General features: G+C 42.5%; 2 protein-coding genes across 2 annotated transcripts; one reads left to right on the top strand and one right to left on the bottom strand.

Annotated features, from left to right (window-relative positions):
• Positions 1-93: 93 nt before the first annotated feature.
• On the bottom strand, positions 94-19,066 carry dmgdh (dimethylglycine dehydrogenase). The gene is made up of 16 exons (XM_066711977.1): positions 18,856-19,066; positions 16,291-16,465; positions 15,763-15,861; positions 15,097-15,261; positions 14,525-14,729; positions 7,306-7,554; positions 6,640-6,838; positions 5,935-6,104; positions 5,165-5,318; positions 3,938-4,103; positions 3,673-3,803; positions 2,498-2,715; positions 1,953-2,110; positions 1,448-1,507; positions 1,050-1,184; positions 94-763 (listed from the first exon to the last, which is right to left on the bottom strand). The coding sequence occupies exons 1-16, from the start codon at positions 18,978-18,980 to the stop codon at positions 551-553; spliced, it is 2,622 nt and encodes an 873-aa protein (XP_066568074.1). The 5' UTR covers positions 18,981-19,066; the 3' UTR covers positions 94-550.
• A 724-nt stretch (positions 19,067-19,790) lies between these two features.
• bhmt (betaine-homocysteine methyltransferase) lies at positions 19,791-24,266 on the top strand. The gene is made up of 8 exons (XM_066711981.1): positions 19,791-19,893; positions 20,721-20,853; positions 21,010-21,122; positions 21,299-21,490; positions 21,992-22,139; positions 22,722-22,904; positions 23,313-23,541; positions 23,940-24,266. The coding sequence occupies exons 1-8, from the start codon at positions 19,870-19,872 to the stop codon at positions 24,124-24,126; spliced, it is 1,209 nt and encodes a 402-aa protein (XP_066568078.1). The 5' UTR covers positions 19,791-19,869; the 3' UTR covers positions 24,127-24,266.
• The last annotated feature ends 532 nt before the right edge of the window (positions 24,267-24,798 follow it).

A 24,798-nucleotide genomic window follows, 5' to 3' on the forward strand; every position in this document is an offset into this window, starting at 1 on the left:
AAACATCAAAATGTACATCAAAATGTAAATATAGCTTATACATCTTTAAAAGAAATCAGTTAGTTGAATTAAAAAAAGTTGCAAGAAGTGCAATACTGTGAATAGAATTTATTTCAATTACATAAGTTTAAGACTTTTTTTGGTTCCCTGAGATTGATATGTTTTGATGAACTACTTCACAGTTGGATCAGTTCCATTAGGCTGAAATGGTATGGCAATACATCCCTTAAGCAGCATTTTCTGAATAATGCACATTCTTCAAACTTTGACTAACATTAAAATACATCCATTTAGTAAGATTCCCTTGACCTAAACTGGTTTGCCCAACTGAAAGTGGAAAGAACCAAATCACCAACTCTCATCTCCGATACTAGACATCACAGATTACTTGTAAAAACAAACAAAAAACTTGACTCCCATTCATCCTACCAAGCAGACTCGCAGTCCTTAATTTCGCAGAGTTCTGCATCGTCTTTAGCCTTTAAGACTGACATTTGTTGGGGTGATTTGATGACCTACAGGCAGTGGTTGAGGCTGGTCCTCCCCCTCTCTATGCCTTACTCTTGCTCTTCTTCTGAAGCCGAGTTCTTGTGGGCTCCGTGAGGACCAACGGCTCCTGGACCACAGATGCCTTGTAGTTTTTGCCCAGTAGCTCAATATCCACCTTCTGGCCTATTGTAGCAAGCTCAGTAGGCAAGTATGCAAAAGCAATACTCTGCTGGGTGGTGTAGCTGTAGGCCCCAGATGTGGTGTTCCCAACGACCTGGAGCAACATCAGAAACATATTAAGCACATAAAAATAATAAATGGATTCAAGAATCAAGAGGAGGTTGGTTGTGTGCAGAAAACTGATTTCAAGACTAGTACGCAACTGTGTTACTTTTACACATTTACAGAGGCAAGCTGTGTGCTGTTGGACATTTTACTGCAAAATATGTTTATAATAAGTAAAAACAACAATCTATATTAAGATGAACATTTGTGAGAACCATAAAAGAAAGAAAAAAAAAACAGCTGTGCCACAGAGATTGAAAAGCTCTGGTCTTCACCTTGCCCTGGTGCCAAACAGTCTCGTTGCCTTCTGGGTCAATGTTGTCAGTTTGCACAGTGAGGTACACCAGTCTGCGTGGCAGGCCCTTAGCCTTGATCTCCTGCAGGGCCTTCTTCCCAATGAAATCCGCAGGCTGAGAGATCAGGTGTAATGAAGATCAGTTCATGCTCTGATAAAGTGCTTTACTAGATTTCCACAGACTGAGGCGGGAAAATCGGAAACATTTGCTGTAGAATGAGATTTCTGGCAAGAACACTGACTGCATTAGACATTGTTTTAGAGGGTTCAGCAAACAGCAGTCGTGACAAGTGCCATTGTGTTTCACCCTGACCAATAAATGTTCTAATGCTTTGGGGAAATTTCTGCACAAAGTTAGTATGGAACAAGTCAACGTACCTTATTTAACTTGATGAAGTAGTCTAAGCCAGCCTCCAGGGGATTGGTGTCACAGTTCATCTAATTGTGAGGGAAATGACAGTATGTTCACAAAAGACAACAGAAATAAAAATCAGTAAACAGTAAGGTTTGAGGGTAATTGGAGCAGGAAAAACATGTACAAGTTCATAGTATTTGCAGCTTACGATCACATATAATACGGTCATTCAATCTAGCATTCTGCATCAGTGAAGTATGAGAGGAATTACAGCCGCTGCTGGGCTCTAGATCCCCTGGTGGATTTCACACATGACTGGCATATTTGGGGGTTGTCCATGACAGGAGTAAATAACAGTATTAGTAGGAGAGAGACCTTACTTAACTTCACTGCCCTGCATTACAAATACAATTGAAAAGCATTGTTCTTAAAAATGCGAATGTAAGATGCGAGAAAACGCCAACGATACAATCAGCCCCGTGAAGTGTCCTTTCTCCAGACCAACAACGTGTAGAGGAGGACACGGACCTCTGCTCCCCAGGCTCGGAAGGCCTTCTCCATGCGCAGAGAGCCCATGGCGTAGGTGCCGAAATCGTCAATGCCCTCATCCTGCCCTGCCGCCATGATGGCCTGGTACAGAGTGGCAGTGTCCTGGCGTCGGTGGTACAGCTCCCAGCCCAGCTCACCTGCAGCAAAGTCACAGTCCATACAGAGAGATACAGCATTTCTATTCAGGTCTTGCTCACTCATTGCAGGGGGATCTCCTGGGACCTATTCGAATACCTTTAGGTTTTTGGCAACTTATTTAAGATATATTGGATGATGTTACTTTTGGTTTCCTTTTATTTTATGTTCTGTGAATTTTTTTTGCGATTTATGGTTTATTTCCATCCTTGTATGTTTTTATTCTCTTAATGTGTGAAGCACTCTATGACAATCTGTTGTGAAGGGCACGCTTTTCCATAGAAATTGAATACAATAGATTTGAATATTACAGTTTAGATGGATGGGTGGAAGTAAAGTGAGGAGTGCAGAGCTGGCCTCAGATCAGGAGGCCGAGGCGGCTCTCTCACCCGTGTACGATATTCGAATGGCTCGGAGAGGGATGGCGGCGACTTCCATGGCTTTGCAGTGCAGGAACTTGAAGGCAGTGTCACCCATGTGTTCGCCGGTGAGCTTCTGCAGAACCTTCCTGGAACTGGGCCCAGCGACTCCCAGCACCCCCATGTCATCAGTGACGTTGACTATGTCCACATTGTGCCCACCTGCACGTGCCTCCTGTTCAATCCACCTGGCCGGGCAAGAGCAGTCTCTGTGTGAGACTATCGGTGTAGAGTTGCAGCCGTCTGATAAAGTGGACCGTATTGCTATTTTCTGTTCTGCTACAGACTATCAGAATGTACATAGCAACTTACAAGAAACAAAGCAACAGTTTCTAATAACAAGCTTACACTGTAATAATAGTTACAGCATGAAGGCACTAGATGGCGCTATATGACACTTGCATAGTTTGTTTCCTACGGTATGCGCAATTGCTATAAAATATGCAACTAAAAAGATGCTGGACCAAAAACAAGGATCGGGTTTAATGTACAGCTGCTGTGACATATGCGACTATTCTAAACCTGGAAATAAAGGTTCTTTCCAATTTTAAAAGCATTTCTTTTGAAACTGCATCCAAAAACATTTGTCAAGCATTTCAACTGTTAATCAATTGCTTTCATATGGTTTAGAAACAACAGACAGCAAAATCTCCAAACTTCACTTCCTTTGCAACATCCATTCTGTAATGTCTGATCATCTAAATCTTATCTGCAGTAGGTTGCAAGTCCTCTGTGTTTGAAGTCCTTTTGTTTGCATGCCCTCTTCACATTAGATTAACAAAGCATCATGAAAAGAAATAACACATTCTGGGTTTTGCATGAGCAACACCCGTGCGAAGCCCAGAATCTGCTGCAGTCTCGAGTAATCCACCTTAGCCCTCGACCTAAAGCTTATGTACCACATGAGTTTCCTTGTGAAACACTCACAGTGACACAACAGTGAGTGTGAGCGCACGTGTGTGTTTGCAGTTTGAGTTCCTACCCTGAGTGTAAGATAGGGGTGTTTTTCTTTCTTGGCATATCAAGGGCCAGTTGTGGAATTGCAGATTCCAGAAGAGAACTCATTATTTTTTAACTCTGTGTTGCAATAGTAATCCGCTCGATTAGTGGCATGAGGATTTGACAGCCTATGAGCACGACCTGACCTGAGATCATGGAGTTCAGAGCCGGAGCCTGTGACCAGTAGGAACTCCCCCGGTGAGAGCTGAGTTACGGTGAGCTCAGCGTAAACGTGGCCTCTGGGAGTCAGCATGTGGCTGATGTTTGTTACACCAACCTGAATCAAGGGGCAGGCAGGGGAAAAAAGTAGTCAGTAAAACCAAATTGAATTTATTAACTTTGACACAAATTGTTTTCTTTTATTGTTTTGTTTGTTTTCATCCCAAGGTGTGAGTAAGCACAAACACATACCTTTGGTAAAACGTTGGCCAAGAGCCGGTCCAAAAGTTGGACAGAGTCCTTTCCTTTGACAATGAACTTCCCAAAGGGAGTCAGGTCAATGACCCCCACCTTCTCCATCACCAGGCTGCACTCCCGCCCCACCGGCTCAAACCAGTTTGTCCGTGTGAAACTGGGTCTGACAGCAGGGGGAGATGAAGCACATCGTCACATTTTCATAAAACAAATTTAATCTGGCATTAAATACCAAACATTACAAACCAAGTGAAAGGATGATGTTTTAACTCACCTTCCATCTAAAACAAGATGTATACTAGATTAGAAAACATTATAAACATTACACATTTGTAAATTGGATTAGATACATTTGTAGATTTTACTGTATCCTCCTGTGAATGTGTGTCCACTAAGAATTACAGAGTCTCCTGCTTAGTGAAGCTACAAAGGGAATATAATCCAGCTACTGACGCAAACAGACATTCAGCCTGCTTATAAGAGTGTTTTCTTGGATTCCTTGTGTGTAACTGAACTCCTTGTACAACACAAAACACCACACAGTCCAAATACTTTGCGGTCTTCCCCGGCCAAGGCTAACTCCAAAGCATTCCTAAGATATCACCCAGCTACCCCTTATTGCACTGTGCACTCTCCAAAACTCTCAAAACACCCTGCACTCCAGATTAACCCATGATACAGCAAACTAATAGGTAAAGAAACCTATAAACTGGTAAAAGAGCAAAGTTAAATTATAATAAAATAAGGAAGCTACAGATAAACAAGTGTTTTTTTGTTCTCTTTAAAAACTGGGCTATATGCCCAGAAAGGTCAAAAAGATTGTTCCAGCTTTTCCATACTGGGCAACTGGGTTAAGATGGTGGGAAGAATACATGAACAAAAAAGGTTTTGCTTTGGTCGTCTTTGCTTTGTGTTTATCCCTCACTAGTCTCTGACATACAAGAGCAACTCTGCACTGGGCTCTGTTCTCTGTGGTCCCGAACTCAAGATACAAGCTTCTTGAATCCCCACCAAGGGAGGTGTTGAAAAGAGCAGAGAGGATGCCCTTGTGTCCGAGGTTACCAGTGCCATTGGGCAGCTCCCACACTACTAACTCCACAAGCAGAATGATTCAAACAAATACATACAATACAAATGTGTGTTTTGTTCTATGATATGCAAACGCTGCAAACAGTTTTATGCACAAGTTTTATGATGGGGGTTTTTATTTGCAGATTGGCTCACTTGTATCCGATATCATCACCAGGTTTGTGAAACCAGTGTGGCTGCTCCCAGCCAGCGTGGAATCCCATGGAGGCTCTGGGCTTCAGGATGTCATAAACACCACTGACTCTCTCTGTGGGTCTCCCTGCAAACCGCTCCTCCTTAGGGTAGCCGACTGTGGAGAAAGGGGTGCACAACACTCACTCCTCATTTTCCTTCCCTGCAGCTCAGATGGAAGAAATTCATAAGACATTTTCCATAGAGCTCATGAAAAAAATGTAAAAGTTCTGAATGTGCTACTGACATCAAGCCAACACTTCTCACTCCAGCAGTGTGGCGTGAGGGTGTTTCTGTATGCATGTGCGGACACATATGACATCAGAAGATTGTTGCAGAAACATCACCCCAATCACATGGTGTTGATAATGTTGTTATCTGACTGTTGTACAGAAAGATCTGCAATTTTCATATGTTAGAAACACCGGCATTTTGATTCAAACCAAAGCACATTCTATTGAACTTTTTAATTTCTGTATTTTGCCATCTGTCTGTTTTTGTTCTCTGTAATGTACCCATGTAAAAGTACTTTTATAGTTTTATTTTACAAAGCTGTGGCAAAATCCCCTGATCTTCAAATTTGTGTTCACTGTATTTACAATGTGGCCCAAAACGTAATCTGGTCAGCTGGGAAAGTTCTGAAGGTAGAAATATTAAATCAGCTTTTTATATCAAGGACAGAAACTGCATCTGTAAAGAAAAAGTCTTAAGAATACAAGTGCAGGTTAACTCACCAATGTTGTTGTACCCGTAAGACTCCCGGGCCTTGTCCTTCAAATAGGAGATTGTAGTCCACTTCCCATAGCGATTGGGGTCAGTCTCTATCAGGTCATAGGGGGGCTCTCCATTCACTATCCAGTCACTCAGGAATTTCCCGATCCCTCCAGCATGGACAACTCCATACCTGCAGCAGACACCACCAACCAGACAATCATGTGACCAGCGAGGAGGAACTGTTATTGTATGAACTAATTACTGGCATCTGTTGCCAAGTTTGATCAACTCTCTCTGCACTTTGTAATTAATTTGGTATCGTTTACTTCTCAACAGACACCCTTACCCACAGGGTGACTTACAGTTCATCAAAGGATATACAAAAGAATGTATTTTAAATGTGTAAATACACAAATTCAGTCTTAAATTGGTCTGATCCAACTTGTGTATATGTTCACTGAAGTTGGTGATCATGATGTAAAGCAGCTGGAGGGTCATTTACATGGGATGCCACCTGATTTTACACCCCGATGTTATTTGAATAAAGTCACATTGAGAAAAGTAGACAATCGTCTCATCATTATTAGCAGTAGCAGAAGTAGTATTTAGTTATAGTTAATTATACTAAGAGGAGATTCCGAGCCAAAATAATTGCTGGGATCTCAGGAAAACCATTAACCTCTTTCTGATTTTGTCTCTTTGCTTCTGCAAAGATCCACACCTACCCAAAGCCAATGGCCAACCAGTAGTTGTGAACTCCCTGGTGTGGTCCCACCATGGGTAGCAGGTCGGGGGTGTATGTGATGGGGCCAGACACTGTGTTGATGATGTCAGCGTTCTTCAGCACCGGAACCATGTCCATCGCCCACTCGATGTGTTCCATGATCCGGTCCAGGTCCGATTCAAACAGCTCCTTCCCAAAGCCTACGTTAAAAAGCAACATGAGCAACTTGCAGAGGATGTTACAGTTGTTGCTACCGATTAAATTGTGTTCTGCCTAATTAGTGGGTTGAACTAGTATTTCTAAAGATACAACCGCAATCTTCAATTCCCTTTCAATTCCCTCAAAATTCTCTTTACTTTGGTTTGTGTTTTTGCCTGGACAGCCACAGCAGTCACATGCTCATGTATTATGTGAAAGACAAAATACAACATCCTTGTGCAGTGAAAATACAGCAGGAAGAAGAAGGGAATACAGTTTGGCCACATCTATCCACCCAAGATATTTTACAGGTGCTTAAAAGAGGAGCAGAAAGTGTTTCAACCACTGGGAAATGGTATGCCCACGAGTAGTGGTACATAGATGAGGCAAACCAGTCCTGAGCAGGAGGCTTTGCAGGCCGCACAGAGAGAGAGATGTTAGACGCTTCAAAAACAGCTTGCATTCCTACCTGGAGGGACGCCGTCAGTCACCCAGGAGTCCTGCAGCTTCATTTTCTCCTGCTTCTCGTAGGGCCCAAACAGCAGGCCGTCTCGTTCCTGACGCAGGTAGTACGAGGCCTCCAGGTCTCGAATCACTGCCAGCTCCTTCTTCAGGGCCTTCACCTCAGGGACAGTAGCAGTGACCACATACTGGTGGTGGACGGGAATGATCGGGTGCTCAAAACCAATCATCTGCCCCACTTCTCGGGCCCAGAAGCCTAACGTCCGGTGTGAGAGAAACACAATGGTCTCTTACGATCTTTGGGGTAACCAGCTTCTCTGCGCTCAGCGAGAAACAGCAGCTCTGAAATGAAGTTTCCATTCCACCACCTCAGCGGAGTCACAAGTTAGAACGGGAAGATGAAAGAATACCTTCACCTCCTCCTGGTGGTATTGTATGTATTAGCGGAATAACAATTAACTGATGGAAAGAGCTATGAGCTGAAAAATTGTCACACTTCCATTAATAAAACACTTTTTCACAAGCAGCGCATAACAAATCCTGTCAAAGGTGCCTTGATTGCATTAATCGACACACAACGGGGTGCTTTACAGAACTTATTTGCTGTGACAATGATATAACACTAATCAACTTGCACACACTTCAATAGGTAACATTAAATATCTGCAGTATACATTCTGGTCTCCAGGTGTCATCTGTGAAAAAGACAACTTGGAGCACATGTGTCTATGCATTATGTAACCTCACAGTAGTCATTAGCTCAGGGGGGGCTGTAAAAGGTGAAAGGACTAAAATTAAATCTGCTGAAATTGCACAACAAACTTAATTTATGCTTTCAGTGAAATTCCTCCTGATAACCCGGTTAATGAACACCTGATTTGAGAACTCAGTGGAAACCAGTTTGATACAAAGACAGGTCAGCATTAGTATAACAAATACAAAACTGGAATAAATAGCTCTACATACAAATTAGCTTTTTCCCTTTTTAAGAAGACATTATTTTTTATAAATGATGAAACCGCTTGGCAGCCTGGATTTGTATCCTGAACAACAAGGAGAAGGGGTATATTGGGACCGGAGAGTTTTGTGCACTTACTGTGAAAAGTTTCAGCCTCAGACAGCTGACTAGTTTCAATACACATCAGGCATTTCAGTTTTCTTTGTGTTGGGTGATAAGATTCCTCATGGGACTTTATTAATAGCCTTAATAAAAACAAACACTCATTCAAACTTTCAGAAAGTGCTCAGATTCCAATTTTTCCTATACCGAAGCAAAGCTTGTTGTTGTTTTTCATTTATTTCTAAGCAGTAAGTTCTATCAACCCATATTAGAAGTAAAATATTTTCACAATCTGCACTGAAAATCTCTATTTACAGATCACTGTCAGCCCACAGAAATGCATCACTGAAATGAAATAACTATTTAATTGATGTTAAATGAATTTTTTATAAGGTTTATATATCATGGTTGTAACACTTTCTCTGAAGCAATGTGCACTGCAGCCATCTTGCCCATGTAAGGGACAGTAGAACAACACAGCCTGCTCTTTAGCCAGACAGTACAGGTTTCAGTTTGGAGACTGGGGTGCTTCTGTAGTGACCACGTGAATCCTGCAGTTTGTTTTTCAACACCGGTAGCAACTCGTAGGAACCAGTTCTGGTTGATGAGACGAATACTGCTTGGCACAGCTGTTGACTTGTGCTATTTCTGCCAAAAGCTGTAAGCACAATTCAACAATCACACTGTATCGCTTTTCACTGGGCAGCTGGGGAGACAACATGCTGCAGACTTGAAATGAGATATTGGTCTTGGCCTCCCAGCGCAGGGTGCACTCAAACCTGTGGAGGTCAACAAGATCTTTACACACCAGCGAGGCCATGACAATGACCATAACCTTGGAGTCTCTGCTCATTGCCTGTGTTTTTAGTGGACAGGGACAGCCCTGATGGTGATGCAATAAACCCAGCTGAATGGGCTCTGCACGGTTTTTGCACATTATTGTATCTATTTTGCACAATTGTGGTTTTTAATTTGCACCATGTAGGAAACATCAAATCAGCCCAGCTGAGGAGGCAATGACTTTCATGTGTACAACAGAGCAACACCGTGTTTAATGTATCCAACCAGGGCTGTGAAAGTAGTGTGGCAACAATGCCTAGATCTGCACACACTGCCTGGGTCCCTCAACACGGTCGGACACATCTGACACACAGAACAAGGATATCAGAGCAAGATTGCAGAGGGAATCCAGCCCAGTATTTTTTGGCTTTCCACTCCCACCCTGTGAAGCAACAGCTGCAGGCGTGAGATCCTGAAAGAGAAATTCTGCCGTCTTAGAGAACTGCCAGGCAAGCACCTCAGGATCATCTTACGTGCATGTGTCATTTACACAGTGGTGGGGGTTGTAAATGTTGGCAGTAATAGAGTGGCGGAGAGGAACGCATCACTTCATGAGTTTGTAAATCCAAAGCACCCGGTTTGTCTGCCCATTGGCGACACTGTGGGGACACTAGCTCTGGTGCAGAGGGAGCCCAGATAATGAGACATCAGCAGCATACACATGTTTAGCATGCTGTGTTTATTTTTGATGTGTCAAGACTGAGAAAACATTGATGCATTTGCAAAGATATGGATTATTGTCAGATAGCACATGGCTGTGTGTGATACATCTAGCAAAAATATGAATGTGCTGAGGCAGCAATGGAAATCTATAAATGTGTGAAACACTTTTGTGGTATACTTGTTAAGATTGAATAAATATACCTTCCACGTAAAATTTAATAATTTATTACACTGGTAGAGTGATCAGGGGATCTTTAGTCATAATAAAGTATAACATAATTGTAGAGTCTTAGACAAGAACACGCTTCTCGTCATGGCTAGTTCAATAATTCCCACCACATTTGTTGTTATTTCTGGTTATTTTCCGCCACTTTAATTATCATGGTCACATACTCTAGGTATGGAAACTGTAAATTCTTAAGATTTAGAAAAACTATGTGGTACTTTAACTACTCTGTCTTTAGTATGTCTAGGCTGATGGTCACTGAGTAGCCTTGGACACCAGACTTGCATTTACATCAGAAAGGAAAGTCAACATTGAAAAGAAGCTCTAGTAGTTCAGTTTAGTCCAGATAAACAATAAATACTTTGCATTATGGGAAACAAATTATAGCAAACGGACAGATAGACTTCAAAGAAAAATTCAGACGGGCCTCAGCTCAATGGCCAGAAGCTCACTTATCATTTAATCACAACAAAACAACTTGGAACACGAACAACAAGCGAGTCCCTGGCTGATCAGAATTAGTCATTTGAAACTAATTTGCTCTTGGCATGAGGCGGAAAAAAAAGCTGAAAACTTGCAAAAACAGCAAAACTTGAAGAACAATGTCAAAGGCAAGACAACTTTAATTGGAATTTACCTGACTTTCTCATGGTCTCCTTTACTATGTCAGACACATCAGCAACCCCTCCCTCTGCTCCAATATTCCTTAAACATGAAGGCTAATGCCTTTATTACATCTACACTTTACTAACAACAGTGTCATTTGCGGGTTATCCCACGGACAAATATATTGTTTCAGGATACAGATTCCGATTTGGCATTGCATTCAGACAGTTACTAAACTGAAAGGAACCTTGGCTTGTCCATTTCATGAAAAAATTTTTTTTTTCCTTCCTAAAAATGATTCCATGTGTTGTGATTCCTGAAATAGTTCAGGGAGTTCACGCATCAGGCAGATTGATGATCTGCTCCAGCAGTTAAAGATCCAATGTCTTATCAACATGTGCAGGATCTGCACAGAGCAGGGAAAAGCTGCTGCACAAACTTGCTGTAACTGTGCATGGGCTCCCCAGGGAGATCCAGCAGCCGAAAGTTAACATTTAGCAAAGAGGTGGTTGTGAAACAAACAACCCTTAGATTTTGGCTGAAACAGACACCGTGGCATGTTAGGATTGGCCAGAATTAGAAAATAGGTCAAACTGACAAACTAAACATGGGTTAAGCAACACTTAGTGACTGCTTGACACAGAAATACTTTCTTCTTAAGTGAACCAGGGCACAATTGGTCTTGGCATGAATGCTTGGTCACTTTTGTAGAGGAGCTAATGTGTTACAAAAAATTGATGGGTGCCATCATTTTTAAAGCAGTCCATGTGACTTCATTTGAAGCCTTTTGTGTCTCATTCAATGTCTGTCTGGTTTTTTCATCATCCTTAACCCTCCCGGTAGTTCAGGTTTGGGGTTACATAAAACTGCCCTAACGGCTGAAGCTGTAACCTGCAGCTGAAGTGAAAGCAAATGATTTATTTTGAGAAATGTCCTTACTTAACCCTGTTATGTTTCTGTGTGTTCCTGTATTTGTTCACTACCTATTTCACAAGGCAATCCAATCAAAAATTAGTTCTCTAAAGCAAAAAAACAAACAAACACTAACAGCCTGATCTTGTGCTTGACAGCAGGCGAGTCATTGGGCCCTTAAAGGGAGTAAGCTTGTTTACAGACTGGCAGTTATCAGTGCTCTCTCTGTGTAGATCAGTCCCCAGATCACCTTATACTCATACAGCAGTATATCTGTACTGCAAATAAGCCTCTCCAGATCTGACAGTTAACCAACAGCCTGCCTTCATTACTGCTCACCTGCCAGCCTTTTCCTGCTATCCATCATTTGACTCTGAATGATCACCAACAGCAGAGACAATCGCAGAAAACTGAGACTGTAGTGACGAAGACCCACTGGTTTAACACAGGTTTCTATCTTACATTACCTCTATGCTGTCTTCAGTCTCATATGCCTGTTGGCACAACATTGGGTGGTAGGCTTGTGGGTTGTTCTCGTAAGGCAGTAAAAGTTTGCTATAATGCCAAACAGAACCTTTGCTATGATGTCATCAGAAGCATGTTGATTGACACCACACGCTGCCAAGGAGTAAAATTGCTTTCTTGCCCTTTTCTCCTCAAAAGATAATTACTACATATACTAAGTCCTTAAATAGTCTGAAAACAGCTCGGAGAATTCACAACTTCGTCAGCAAAAAACACCTATAGCCTTCTGAGCAAAAGTCCTCCAGTACTGAATCACCTCAGTTTGTCATTTCAAGCAAACCTGTGTTTCTACCCGACTTATTTTGTTTGTGGCACTTTTTTCCGAAGGACAGTGCAGAAAAAATAAAAGAAACAAAAGGACTAGGCTCTTAAAAGTGTGCAATACAGGACACACAGGCAAACTGACTTCTGTCCCATTTATAAACAAAGACCATAACGGTGGAATATTTGCCCCCACAATCCTGGTACAGACCAATGTGACCTAGGGTGATACAGCACAGAAATAAGCAATTCTGTGCAAAGCCAGTACTGAGGGTCTGGGGTCAAAGTTTGCACAGAAACACATTTCGCACACAGAGAGGCCAGTGGTCTTGGCAGGGTGCCTATCTGAGCAAGTGGAGGACAAACTGTTTTAGAAGCCAAGGGCACTTCTATGCTTTTCACAGATCTAAACTGGTTTAATCCCAGTAATTTATTTGCTCCCCAAATGCAAACACAGACTTTAGAAAACAAGCTACTGAAAGTGAAAAACAAATGTGGGCTGAAGAAGTACTGAATCTCTGGGACTGCTCTCGCCTGGTTCTCCTCCTACCTCAATGACCAAACCTACCATGTGATGGCGAGGTTCCTCATCCACACCTCAACCTCTCCTCACAGGTGTACCCCAAGGCTCCATCCTGGGCCCCCTCCTGTTCAAGCTCAACCTCTCCATTTCTGATCTCCTCTTTTTTTCCCCCTCCTCACCTTCTGCTGATGTCTCCATCTCAATCCCCTTGGAATCTACGACACTAAGAACCTAGGATATCTCCGTACATCCCCTACAGACCACTCTGATCTTCCTGCGCCAGAAGACTATTGCCTCCTCTCCACTTCCCTTCCTCCAGAGCCCACTCCTTTTCATCCCTGGCCCTTAAGTGGTGGAACAACCTTCCCACTGAAGTCTGGACAGCATCCCGGAGCACCTTCCGGCGATTACTGTAGACACACCAATTCAGACTGTTCCTGTAACTTAGCTGTTATTCCCCTGTGGGTCTCAGCTCTCCTGTTAAATTGCACTTTATATCTAGTTTTCAATGTATAGCTAGTTTTTACATTGCTAGTACTCCCCTGAGCTATTAACTATGACTGCAATTATATTTTCTTATGCACTTACGTCATTTTGAACCTATAATTTGTACTAGGTTTGATCTCTAATTTTAGATTGTATTGCACTTCTATAATGCTCTTATGTTTTGTAAATCCCCCCGGACAAGGGCGTCTGCTAATAAATAAAAACAATTGAAGGGAAGGTAACCAATTAAGTATTTTGGATTGAGCTAAGAAATACATATATACTGTACATTCGTATTCCTGAAGGCTTTTTTTGCATTTTAGAATGTGAGGTTTCTAAACGGTTCCAAATGAGCACATCTGGAAGAATTCTACTGGATCTCTGAAGCAGTAGGGCTCATTTACATACTGCACTCACACAGAGTGTTTGTGCACTTCAGGTTGGGAGTGTTAATAATTTGCAGGAAAACCAATTAATAAATTAAAGTAATGTATTCTCTCACCAGACAACCCCCCCCCCCAAAAAAAACAGAATTCTGGGTAGGGATGTCACTTTAACACACTAATTAGCCAACCAGAGTGTCAAGACAGAAAACAGGAGACACTTCACACAGAGTCATCACAATCTGGAACAAACTCCCCAGTGTTGTGGTTGAAGCTGACAATTTGGGAACATTAAAAAATAGACTGGATAGGATCCTTGGATCACTAAGTTATTAATGGACACCAAACGAGCACGATGCGTCGATGTTTCTTATATTTCAGTTAATCTGGTTACATCAGTGCAGGAGATGCTCATAATATAGCGGGGACAGTCATGCTACTTGTTTTATTGGTGCTAAATGCCTGAAAATTGGTAACCAGCTGGACAATGAACTACATGAAAGCTTCATTCTTCCAATCAATAATGGAATAGAAATGGAAACTAGGTGAAGAAAAGGGCAATTGTGGTCGACCATTGAGAGAAACTCAAACACCAAGAGATGTCCAGGCATGGGGGGAACCATGTCACAGCCAGCACATGGTATTCATCATTGCTAGAATCACAGGAGGGCACTGCCACAGTATAAGGTCACTGCAGTACACTTTCCTCCACGGCAATGGAGGAATGAGTAATACACACACCTGCAGCGTTGACAATGCGATTGGCTTTGATCGTCCCCTGTGGCGTCTCCACGTTCCACTTCCCGTCAGCGGTGGGAGAGAGGCCTGTGACTGGCGCAGGGTTGTAAATCTGAGCCCTGTGCTGTCTGGCCCCGGCTGCTAGAGCCATGGTGAGAGAGTAGGGATCGATGTGGCCGTCCCCAGGGTTGTACAGCCCAGCCAGCACCTGAGAGGGATTACACCAATACATAGCTTTTTCATGACACCATTCTGGAAGGACAGATTCTGGGAGAATTAATCCTGAATCAGACATAGGTACGGTTGTGTAGCGTTTCCCTTAGTTCAGGGCTTTAAAAAATATTAACAGACCATTCCCAAACTCAAAGGTGGAGGTGCCAGCTACCAAAACTTCAAATCATTCACATAAGAACTGAGGAAAACAAGATGACAGGTGACAACAGATAAAGCGCTTATCCCAGAGTATTCAGAAAAGTCATGTACAGCATGCAGGTAGATATCGATAATTTTTCAGAATGTGATGGAATTAGTAATGAAATACCAGGGGTGAATCGTGAATCGTGAAGAGTGCCCACCTTGTTCATGTTCAGTAGAGGAAAAAGCTCTTCCACTTTTTCAGGCTCAATCAGGTACTGCTCGGTGGGGTGCCAGTGTGTGCGTGTCATCTGATACTTCAGCTCATCCACTCTGGTTGGCGTGGACGCAATACGGACACTACCAGGCCTGTGAAGCCCCACCGCCTGCACACATTGAAAACAGGTCAGCATTAAACAAGCAAGAAAGATGAATACAGTGATACAAAAACACTCAGCCTTTATTAGTTGTCAGTGCAACAGGACTTGATTAAGCAACAGCACAACGCCTGGTTTAAATGTTAATGTCTGTCTGTTTAAAGGCATTTCTAAAATCCCCTCCTGTCTCAAAGTGTCCTGGTGTGAAAGTTGGTTGATATGCTTAGCCCAGTTATAGATAGGTGCAAGGTGCATTTTAGTCCACATCTGCCAGCTTTATATACTGGGAACCAAAACATTTAATGACATATGATGAGTTCTGTTTGGCCTTTAGAAAAACTAACACTGGACAGATGAGTCAATTGTTCTGACCTGCTACAAGACATCCAGAAAATGGCCTATAGTCTTTCATTGTCTTTGAAAACTCTTATGTGCAGTTTTGAAGTGTAATTTCTGTTTGGATAAGGAGGCTACCAACACCTCCATTACCCTATGAAGGGAAGAGTTTACCTGGCCAGTTTCTTCCTCCAGTTTCCCATACAGCTTCAGACTGTAGTAGTGAACTTTTTTCAGGTTGATCCCTGGGTGATAATAAGTGGTTAAGCCTGCCTGGACAGTGAAGAAAAGCAAAAAATACTGACCAAAATGTATGTAAAGATGAAGGCTGAATTCAAGATTTTCAGCACTGAGAGAGTGTAAACTGAACAAACACATAACACTACAGCAGCACTTGGGAATTTCTGTTCTGTAACTAGACTATCCATTCCACCGAGTCCCTTCTGTACTTCCTACACATATTACACAGTGAAGAGCAATTCACCTCACTGGCTTCTTTATCACTTTTATCAGGGTTACAAACTGCAATATAATGACAGATATTCAACAGCTATACGCAGAGGCCTGTACCTTTCACCCTCAACATCTTTTCTGACTCACTGACTTACAACAGTGTCAAGATGGAATTTCCCATTTTCCCTCCATATAAATTTCACCATTATTAATGCAATTATCGCCATAATATTTCAGTAAATAGCCTACAGCATGCCAGGTCGAGCCAGCGGTGAGCTCCGACTTCTCCAGGAGCACGACATCCTTCATGCCAGCCTTGGCCAAGTGGTAGGCCACGCTCACTCCAACACAGCCTCCCCCGATGACCACGGTCTCTGCATTGTCCTTCCACCGCTTCCCCAGGGAATTCTGAGAACCGCCATCCCTGGAAAGAAGGCAAGGGGTTATGTAGATTATGTAGACACATACCTCTGACCTAGCCCAGCTTCTGGATCCTGAAACGTCCCATTTTCACATATGAAATGTATATTAATTTTCATTATTTTGTACCATTACTAAGAGGCTTTTACTACTTTCAGGAAGAGCAAGTTTCGACAGCCTCCAAAATGACTGGCTCTTGTTTACAAATATAAATCCTTTCCAACTGACCACCTACACTTTGTAAGTGTAAATACTGAACCCTTTTTACAGAACCAAGCAGAGGGGTTTGGAGATTTGCAGACATTATTGATTTTTAACACTTTTGTTGATACTCTTTCAGGAAAACACACTACATGGCCAAAAGTATGTGAACACCTGCTCATCGAACATCTCATTCCAAAATCATGGGCATTAATATGGAGTTGGTCCCCCCTTTTCTGCTATAACAGCCTCCACTCTTCTGGGAAGGTTTTCCTCTAGATGTTGGAACATTGCTGCGTGGATTTGCTTCTATTCAGCCACAAGAGCATTAGTGAGGTTGGGCACTGATGTTGGCGATCAGGCCTGGCTCGCAGTCGGCATTCCAATTCACCCCAAAGGTGTTCGAGGGGGTTGAGGTCAGGGCTCTGTGCCGGCCAGTCAAGTTCTTCTACAACAATCTCAACAAACCATTTCTGTATGGACAGAATTTCTGTGGAATTAAGGCCTAGCCTGAACCATGAAAAACAGCCCCAGACCTTTATTCCTCCTCCACCAAACTTTACAGCTGGCAATATGCATTTGGGCAGGTAGCATTCTCCTGGCATCTGCCAAACCCAGATTTATTCATTGGACTGCCAGATGGTGAAGTGCGATTCCTCACTGCAGAGGACGCGTTTCCACTGCTACAGAGTCCCATGGCGGCAAGCTTTACACCACTCCAACCAATGCTTGGCATTGCGCATGGTGATCTTAGGCTTGAATGCGGCTGCTCGGCCATGCTTCCAGAGGCAGTTTGGAAATTGGTAGGTATTGTTGCAACTGAGGGCAGACGATTTCTACATGCTATGCACTTCAGTACTCTGCCATCCCGTTCTGAGAGCTTGTGTGGCCTACCACTTCAGGGCTGACCTAGACATTTCCACATCACAATAACAGCATTTACAGTTGACAGGGGCAGCGGTAGCAGGGCAGAAATTTGACAAACTGACATGTATTGGAAAGGTGGCATGATGGTGCCACGCTGAAAGTCACTGAGCTCTTCAGTAAGGCCCATTCTACTGCCAATGTCTAAGGAGATTGCATGGCTGTGTGCTTGATTTTATTCACCTGTCAGCAATGGATGTGGCTGAAATAGCTAATTAGATATAGCTAAATCCACTAATTAGAAGGGGTGTCCACATACTTTTGGCCATGTAGTGTACATATGTTTTACAAGAGTAATATACAGTGATATAGAAATGATCTATAACCAACCAAACAACCAATTGTGTGTCTTAATTAGGCAAATGTCCCTGTATTCAAGGTATCCAATGATTGGTAATTAAGAGAGACCTGGAAATCCTGCAGGATTGTGGCTCTCCAGGACCAAGGTTAGCCACCCCTGATCTATATACTAAATTAACGACAATAATCTAGCAGTAAATGAATAGTATCTTCCTTGTGAAAAGACACTTCACAGAATTGAACTGAAATTTGGATAGTTTTATACATTTGCCATTTTTCTTTATTCTTATATTGTACAACACATGAAATCGATATATTGAAAGGTTGAAGTTTACCAACATCATTATTTCTTTCTTTCTTTTTTTTTTTTTTTAGAAAATCGAGCCCTAACAAATATACCATCTCCCTCATATTCTCATGAAACCACTGAAATACTTTTTCCTCCCGCAAACTTTATAAAAACTCCTTTTATTATAAAACAAACAAAAAAAACAATTTTAAATCGTATTGCGAAGTAACGAAACAAATGGTAATCATCGGGGGAACTATATACTATTTTGACAACAACACGCACACCCCCCCCTCTCTCTCTCTCTCTCTCTCTCTCTCTCTCCCCCTCTCTCTCTCTCTCTCTCCCCCTCTCTCTCCCCCTCTCTCTCCCCTCTCTCTCTCTCTCTCTCTCTCTCTCTCTCCCTCTCTCTCTCTCTCTCTCTCTCTCTCTCTCTCTCTCTCTCTCTCTCTCTCTCTCCCTCTCTCTCTCCCCTCTCTCTCTCTCTCTCTCCCTCTCTCTCTCTCTCTCTCTCTCTCTCTCTCTCTCCCTCTCTCTCTCCCCCTCTCTCTCTCTCTCTCTCTCTCTCCCTCTCTCTCCCCCCCTCTCTCTCTCTCTCTCTCTCTCTCTCTCTCTCTCCTCCCTCCTCTCTCTCTCTCTCTCTCTCTCTCTCTCTCTCTCTCTCTCTCTCTCTCACTCACCCCTCTCCAGCCGCATTTCTGGGTGCTGAGCTGCTCAGGGACCGCAAGAGGAATCGACACAGACTGGGATACAAATAGGATTTTCTTCCTACGTGGGAATGAATCGCATTGAAAACCTGTGACATGACCGAATATCACAAATGCAAATGCACAGGACAACTCAATGCACACTCATAGTGACCCAGTGTAATCCGTCTCTGTAACTGAGACACAAGTCATCCAAAAACAGCTGAGGACCCTCCCACTGGCTAACTCCTGCAAGACCATCGCAGTTTTAACCCATCACTACCAATGATTGCTTTAAGTATTTGAAATGGTAGAATAACTCAATTGAGTATTTGCATGCTATTAAAACATTGACCTAAAACACATTTCCCAAAGGAGAGAGATACCTCTTACAGTTCACATTGTGTGTTTTAAATCTTGCAGTCATGACGCTTTCTAAGTAGGAAAGCATATGTTATATATACCACCTTCTCCACACTCTCAATGTAGTGTTTTCAATGCATTTTATAATTGGACAGTTACCTAAAATACAGAAATAGGCTTTAGGTATTAACAGTCAGCCAACGTTAAAACTGCCAAATACACCTATGACCAAATTGATTTACTGATGTATTGTTGTTGTTATAGTATTATGTAATTAGGATAACTAGTGTTTGTTTTAAGTATTCATATTGCGTATATCATTATTTAAATAGCGCATATTCGTGTCATTAGTGTAGGTAACAAGTTTCCTGAATTAGTATGTATTGGTTAGTGTTAAACCAATCATATGGGTAAAACGTTTACTTCCTATGGCTGAGCTGAGACAGTATCCAAAGAAAGCTTTTTATTTCTCGAAATAAGTTATAGAAATATGGAGTTAACATGTAAGAACCAATGAGACAGAGCAAGTGGAATGATGTCAGCACCACCCACCCCATGGTTCATATATAGCAGCCTTTCTCCAGCTGCGCGCTTCAGTTATTGGGGTGTACGGTTTAGTGCTGTCTGTCTTCCCAACTTGCGAAAATGGCACCAGCTGGATCTAACAAGGTGTGTAAATAAATAAATAAATAAATAAATAAAAAGTGTATGCATGCATTTACTTACTTAGTCGTTGTGATTAAAAAAAAAAAAAAGGTGCATTGGTTCTTACTCTAAGTTTGACGCACTGTTGCTTTTGCGCTTTTGGGTAGGCTGGCTAGGTAGACAGATACTAGGTAGTACTGAAATACTGCATAAATAAACCGTAATAACAATGCTATGCTTTTCAAATAATGGTTTGTAAATGTAAAACTTAAGAAATTGAAGCTATACCTCTGTTGTATGGATGCAACGCAATAATTCAGAATGGGGAATGAACACCATTACTTGGGCAGATCTGATTTGCGTTTGTTAAATCTATCGCCAATCATATCTACACTGGTTTTAAACCAGTCAGGGTGATTTTTTGTTTTTGTTTGTTTCTTTAGTTTTTTTTTTGTGTGGACAAGACGGCAACACGTTGGTCGTCATTGAGTGTGACAATCTGGGCACAGTATTGACAATAGAATAATGATCCATCATAAGGGATTCACAGTTTAAACCATATACACATGAGAGAACTGTGCAAAATAAAAAAGAAATGTGGTTGATGCAGAAATCTATAGTGAAGAACACTATGGGCTGGATTGAGAATCAGATTGACTCTGGTATTGGACCCAATATTTTAGGTAGGGTACTTTAGATTAGTGTATCGAGGTCTGGGATACCAGCTAGTTCGCTATACCTAAAGCGCACTTAAACTCTACTTAAAACGTACTTGACTGTAGTTGTGTTGCCGTGAATGCAACCACAGTTGATCTTCAGTGATCCAACCCAGTCTGAAACGTGCATTGCAGGGCATCCTGGAGCGTCTGGATGCAGGCGAAGTTGTCATCGGAGACGGGGGCTTCGTGTTCGCCCTGGAGAAGAGGGGCTATGTGAAGGCAGGACCCTGGACCCCCGAGGCAGCCGCCGAGCACCCCGAGGCTGGTGAGTCCATGCTATTGTCTTGGCACAGTCACTGACTGACACACAATGGATCCGACTTTATTTACTGATTGCGCAGAGATGTGTGTGTATCAATGTGAATTGCGCTTTTTTCTACACACAGCTTTAATATGACCACTTGTTTGCATTGCCTTACAGTTCGCCAGCTGCACCGTGAGTTTCTAAGGGCAGGATCAAATGTCATGCAGACTTTTACATTCTACGCTAGTGATGATAAACTGGAGAACAGGGGCAGCAACTTACAGTTTACAGTGAGTACTGTGTTGGTTACTACAAGTTGGCGCACTTCCATACACCAAATCGAAATTAAGATCTGCTGGAATGATTCATGTTGAATGTAATAGTGTTTTATTGTAATTCCTTTTTTGTTTTTAAATGGCGTTGCCTTCTATTTGGTTCTGTTATGTTAATTTCGATGTCATCCCAGGGAGAACAAATCAACGAAGCTGCCTGCGATCTGGCCAGAGAAGTTGCCAATGAGGGAGATGCCTTGGTTGCTGGTGGGGTATCCCAGACCCCCTCCTATTTGAGCTGCAAGAGTGAGAATGAAGTGAAGGCCATCTTCAAGAAACAGATGGATGTCTTCCTGAAAAAAAATGTGGACTTTCTGATTGCTGAGGTAATTGAACTTGGGAAAGATCCTTGAAGCAGCAGTATGTCTTATGATGGAAATATTGCTAGTTTTAGTATTCAACTTTCTGTGTGTTGTACTTTGTTTCATTATACTTGCATCACTTCAGGTAAGCATACAAGTGCTGTAAAGAGGGGTGAATGTTTTATACCTCTGCAGGTCTTAGCCCATGCATTGGGTCTCCTGTGCATGCAAAGCATTTTTATGGAGAAAGGGTCAATTAGATCCCCTGTGTAGTAAATGCCATTATAATTGTCCATGGACCACAATATCTGATTTAGCCTGGAGGCCCCAGCATCTTAACAGAAACATGTTGTACCTCCATTTAAATCTTAACAATGAATATTCAACAACAGGTCAATTACATATTCTGATATGTACATTAGAAATTGTATGCAGAGTTCCTGGGTTAAGTCCCTGTGAGATGTGCACTGTTTTCAACTGAATGTTGTGCTCACATGCAGTTTGGTCCCTGTGTGTTGTCTGCAGTACTTTGAGCACGTTGAGGAAGCTGAGTGGGCAGTCCAGGTGCTGAAGGCAAGTGGGAAACCAGTCGCTGCCACTATGTGCATTGGGCCTGAAGGAGACCTGAATGGCGTCAGTGCTGGGGACTGTGCCAGCAGGCTGGTCAAAGCTGGTGCGTCTGAACATACTTCCTTCCAACGTTTCTGGTTAAAGAAATACAATACTAACATCTGGCCTAAACACACCTGTGCTCCATGCTAGTAGTTGGACACGGTTAATGTAAAGAGTTGTCATGACGCACTTTGTGACAAACCGGTTAACCTATAAGCTTCAGCAAGAGAAACCCAATTCCCTTAGCTCCCCCCAGCGGTGCACTATGCTTAGCCTGCTCTGTACTGCGTACCACCTGGTCAAGGGGATAAGGAGTGAGTCAGCCAAAACGGGAAAGTTAATTTGCAAAGGATCCACTGCATTTGCTTCACTCTTATTTACACCTACATCCAGCTTCTGTGTTCCTCAATGCAGAACCCTCTCCTAACGGTATACAGTCTGCAGTTTTCACTATGTATTTAAAGCCCAATGTACCCAGGCAGTGGAGCTCATGGGGTCTGGCTGGAACCTTCTCAGCACAGCATTGTAGGAGTCCTCTATAGTTTTAGCACCTTTTCTTTTATCTAAATCAGATTTAGAAATTCTGTTTTTGTTTTTGCATTTGTTTCATATAGTATTTTTCTGACACTTTTGATTTTTGTAGGAGCTCAGATTGTTGGAGTGAACTGCCACTTTGACCCCATGACCTGCTTGAAGACTGTGAAACTCATGAAGGAAGGACTGGAAGCTGCAAATCTGAAGGCCCACCTCATGGTCCAGCCACTTGCTTACCACACCCCTGACTGTAACCACCAGGGCTTTATTGACCTGCCAGAATTCCCCTTCGGTAATTCTCCCGACACATTTTAGGAGGCTGCAAGTAATTCAGCTGTGCATCCTGTGTCACTGACAGTGTTTTCAATGCTGTGCACATTACATTGCTTTTAACAGAACTGTAAAGTAACGTGTGGTTTAATGTTTTGATTAGGTGTCTTTAATACTCACTATAGACTATAGGCTGGTTGTAATCATATAGACTTGTATTGTGCTAGTAAATTCCTGAATCCAAAACTGAATTCCTTTTAATATCAAAAAGCTATTTTCTTCCCAGTACACCAGGAATCCATATGGATCCCTATGTTTTAAATGTCCTTAGTCACAATTTTTTACCTTTTTTGGTACAATATTTTTTTCCCCCTAATGCATCTGTACTCACCTCAGCTGTCTGTGATTCTTTTGCCAATCAAACCAATAGCCTTGGAACCAAGAATCCTGACCAGATGGGACATGCATAGGTATGCCAGGGAGGCGTACAACCTGGGCATTCGCTACATTGGCGGCTGTTGTGGGTTCGAGCCCTACCACATCCGTGCTGTTGCAGAGGAGCTGGCTCCGGAGAGAGGATTTCTGCCCGCAGGCTCACAGAAGCATGGCAACTGGGGCAGCTCTCTGGAAATGCACACAAAGCCATGGGTCAGGGCCAGGTGAGATTAGTGCCTCGCCATGCTCTTCTCACAGACTAATGCTGCATGCTAGAGCCTCCGAATATCCAGCTATATGCTGCACTAATGCCACTTTTCATCAGTTATTCAGAGTACTATCACAGAATCCTAAAACTGATCAGGTCCTGCTAGATCTCAAATAGAAAAAAGAGGCATTTAATGGAACTTAACTTAAATATCAGTTTTTCTTCCTCAATAGGAAAAACTAGTGTTAGTGAAAGGTTTTATAAATATTTCCTTAGCATTTAAACTTGCCTTTTGTATTAATCTGCTGTGGCATAGTAATCTGCAGTTAAGCAACACTTTCACGTCCGTACTATGCACATTTCACCCACTATAATGCTGTCCAGGAATCAGGTACATTTTCTGTTTTCACAAAGGGCTCGCCGTGACTACTGGGAGAAGCTGTTGCCTGCTTCTGGGCGTCCACAGTGTCCCTCCATGTCGACACCTGATGGCTGGGGAGTGACCAAAGGGCATGCGGACCTGATGCAGCAGAAAGAGGCGACCAGTGAGGATCAGCTGAAACCGCTCTTCGAGAAGCAGAAGACCTGCAACAAACATTGAGAGAAGCAGACCCATGGGAGGGAGCAAAGGCCAGCCACTGTCCATTTCAGAGTTTGGACACTGGCAAACTGTTTTTGGGCTTCAAATCTTTGGACCATTTTTACATAACCTCTGTGAAATAAATTAAATTTCTTCCAGAAGCTCTCTTGTATTTGTATATTTGTGTCCTGCTTTAGGAACTCACTGCAGCCTTCCCTTGCACTGGCCTTGCTGTGATGGAGAAAGTGACAGACGGACTTCAAACTGTCAAGATGTCTTGAGAGTCACCAAGGAAAAATAGACTTCTGTCAAGTTATCCTCAATGTTATCTGCTCAGTTAGCCAGCTATGAGGAATGGGGTCCAGATGGTTTGCTTGATGTGATAACATTTTATAATAAATGTTAAGGGGTTGAAAACTGCTTTTACATTTTTAATTTTATATACAAAAATATTCCTTGTAGGATCTTTAGGTTTTATTGTTCTAGTCGCCTCCACTGAAAAAAAAAAAAAAAAAAAATGTTGTTCCCGGAATTGAACCACTGTCAGAGTGCACTACCGGCACGCACGCTCTCCATTGAGCTACATCTCCAGACATGCTAGAGGGTGCTCTATAGAGACTTATAACCTACGTATATCTGAAATCTCAGCCAGCTCATTTACTTCCGGTTTCAAGCTTCTGCCTAGCTGAGCTT

Source organism: Amia ocellicauda, chromosome 8 (assembly GCF_036373705.1).
Source record: "Amia ocellicauda isolate fAmiCal2 chromosome 8, fAmiCal2.hap1, whole genome shotgun sequence".
Taxonomy (NCBI): Eukaryota; Metazoa; Chordata; class Actinopteri; order Amiiformes; family Amiidae; genus Amia; species Amia ocellicauda.

Bases quoted from the DNA above. Each gene is read 5' to 3' on its own strand.
- dmgdh (XM_066711977.1), bottom strand. From the start codon at position 18,980: ATGTCACAGGTTTTCAATGCGATTCATTCCCACGTAGGAAGAAAATCC. The intron at 1,185-1,447 runs GTACGTTGACTT...CTGATCTCTCAG, and splicing joins ACTTCATCAAGTTAAATAAG to CCTGCGGATTTCATTGGGAA. The intron at 764-1,049 runs GTGAAGACCAGA...ATGTTGCTCCAG, and splicing joins CTGTTTGGCACCAGGGCAAG to GTCGTTGGGAACACCACATC.
- bhmt (XM_066711981.1), top strand. From the start codon at position 19,870: ATGGCACCAGCTGGATCTAACAAG. The intron at 22,140-22,721 runs GTGCGTCTGAAC...TGATTTTTGTAG, and splicing joins CAGCAGGCTGGTCAAAGCTG to GAGCTCAGATTGTTGGAGTG. The intron at 22,905-23,312 runs GTAATTCTCCCG...TCAAACCAATAG, and splicing joins CCTGCCAGAATTCCCCTTCG to CCTTGGAACCAAGAATCCTG.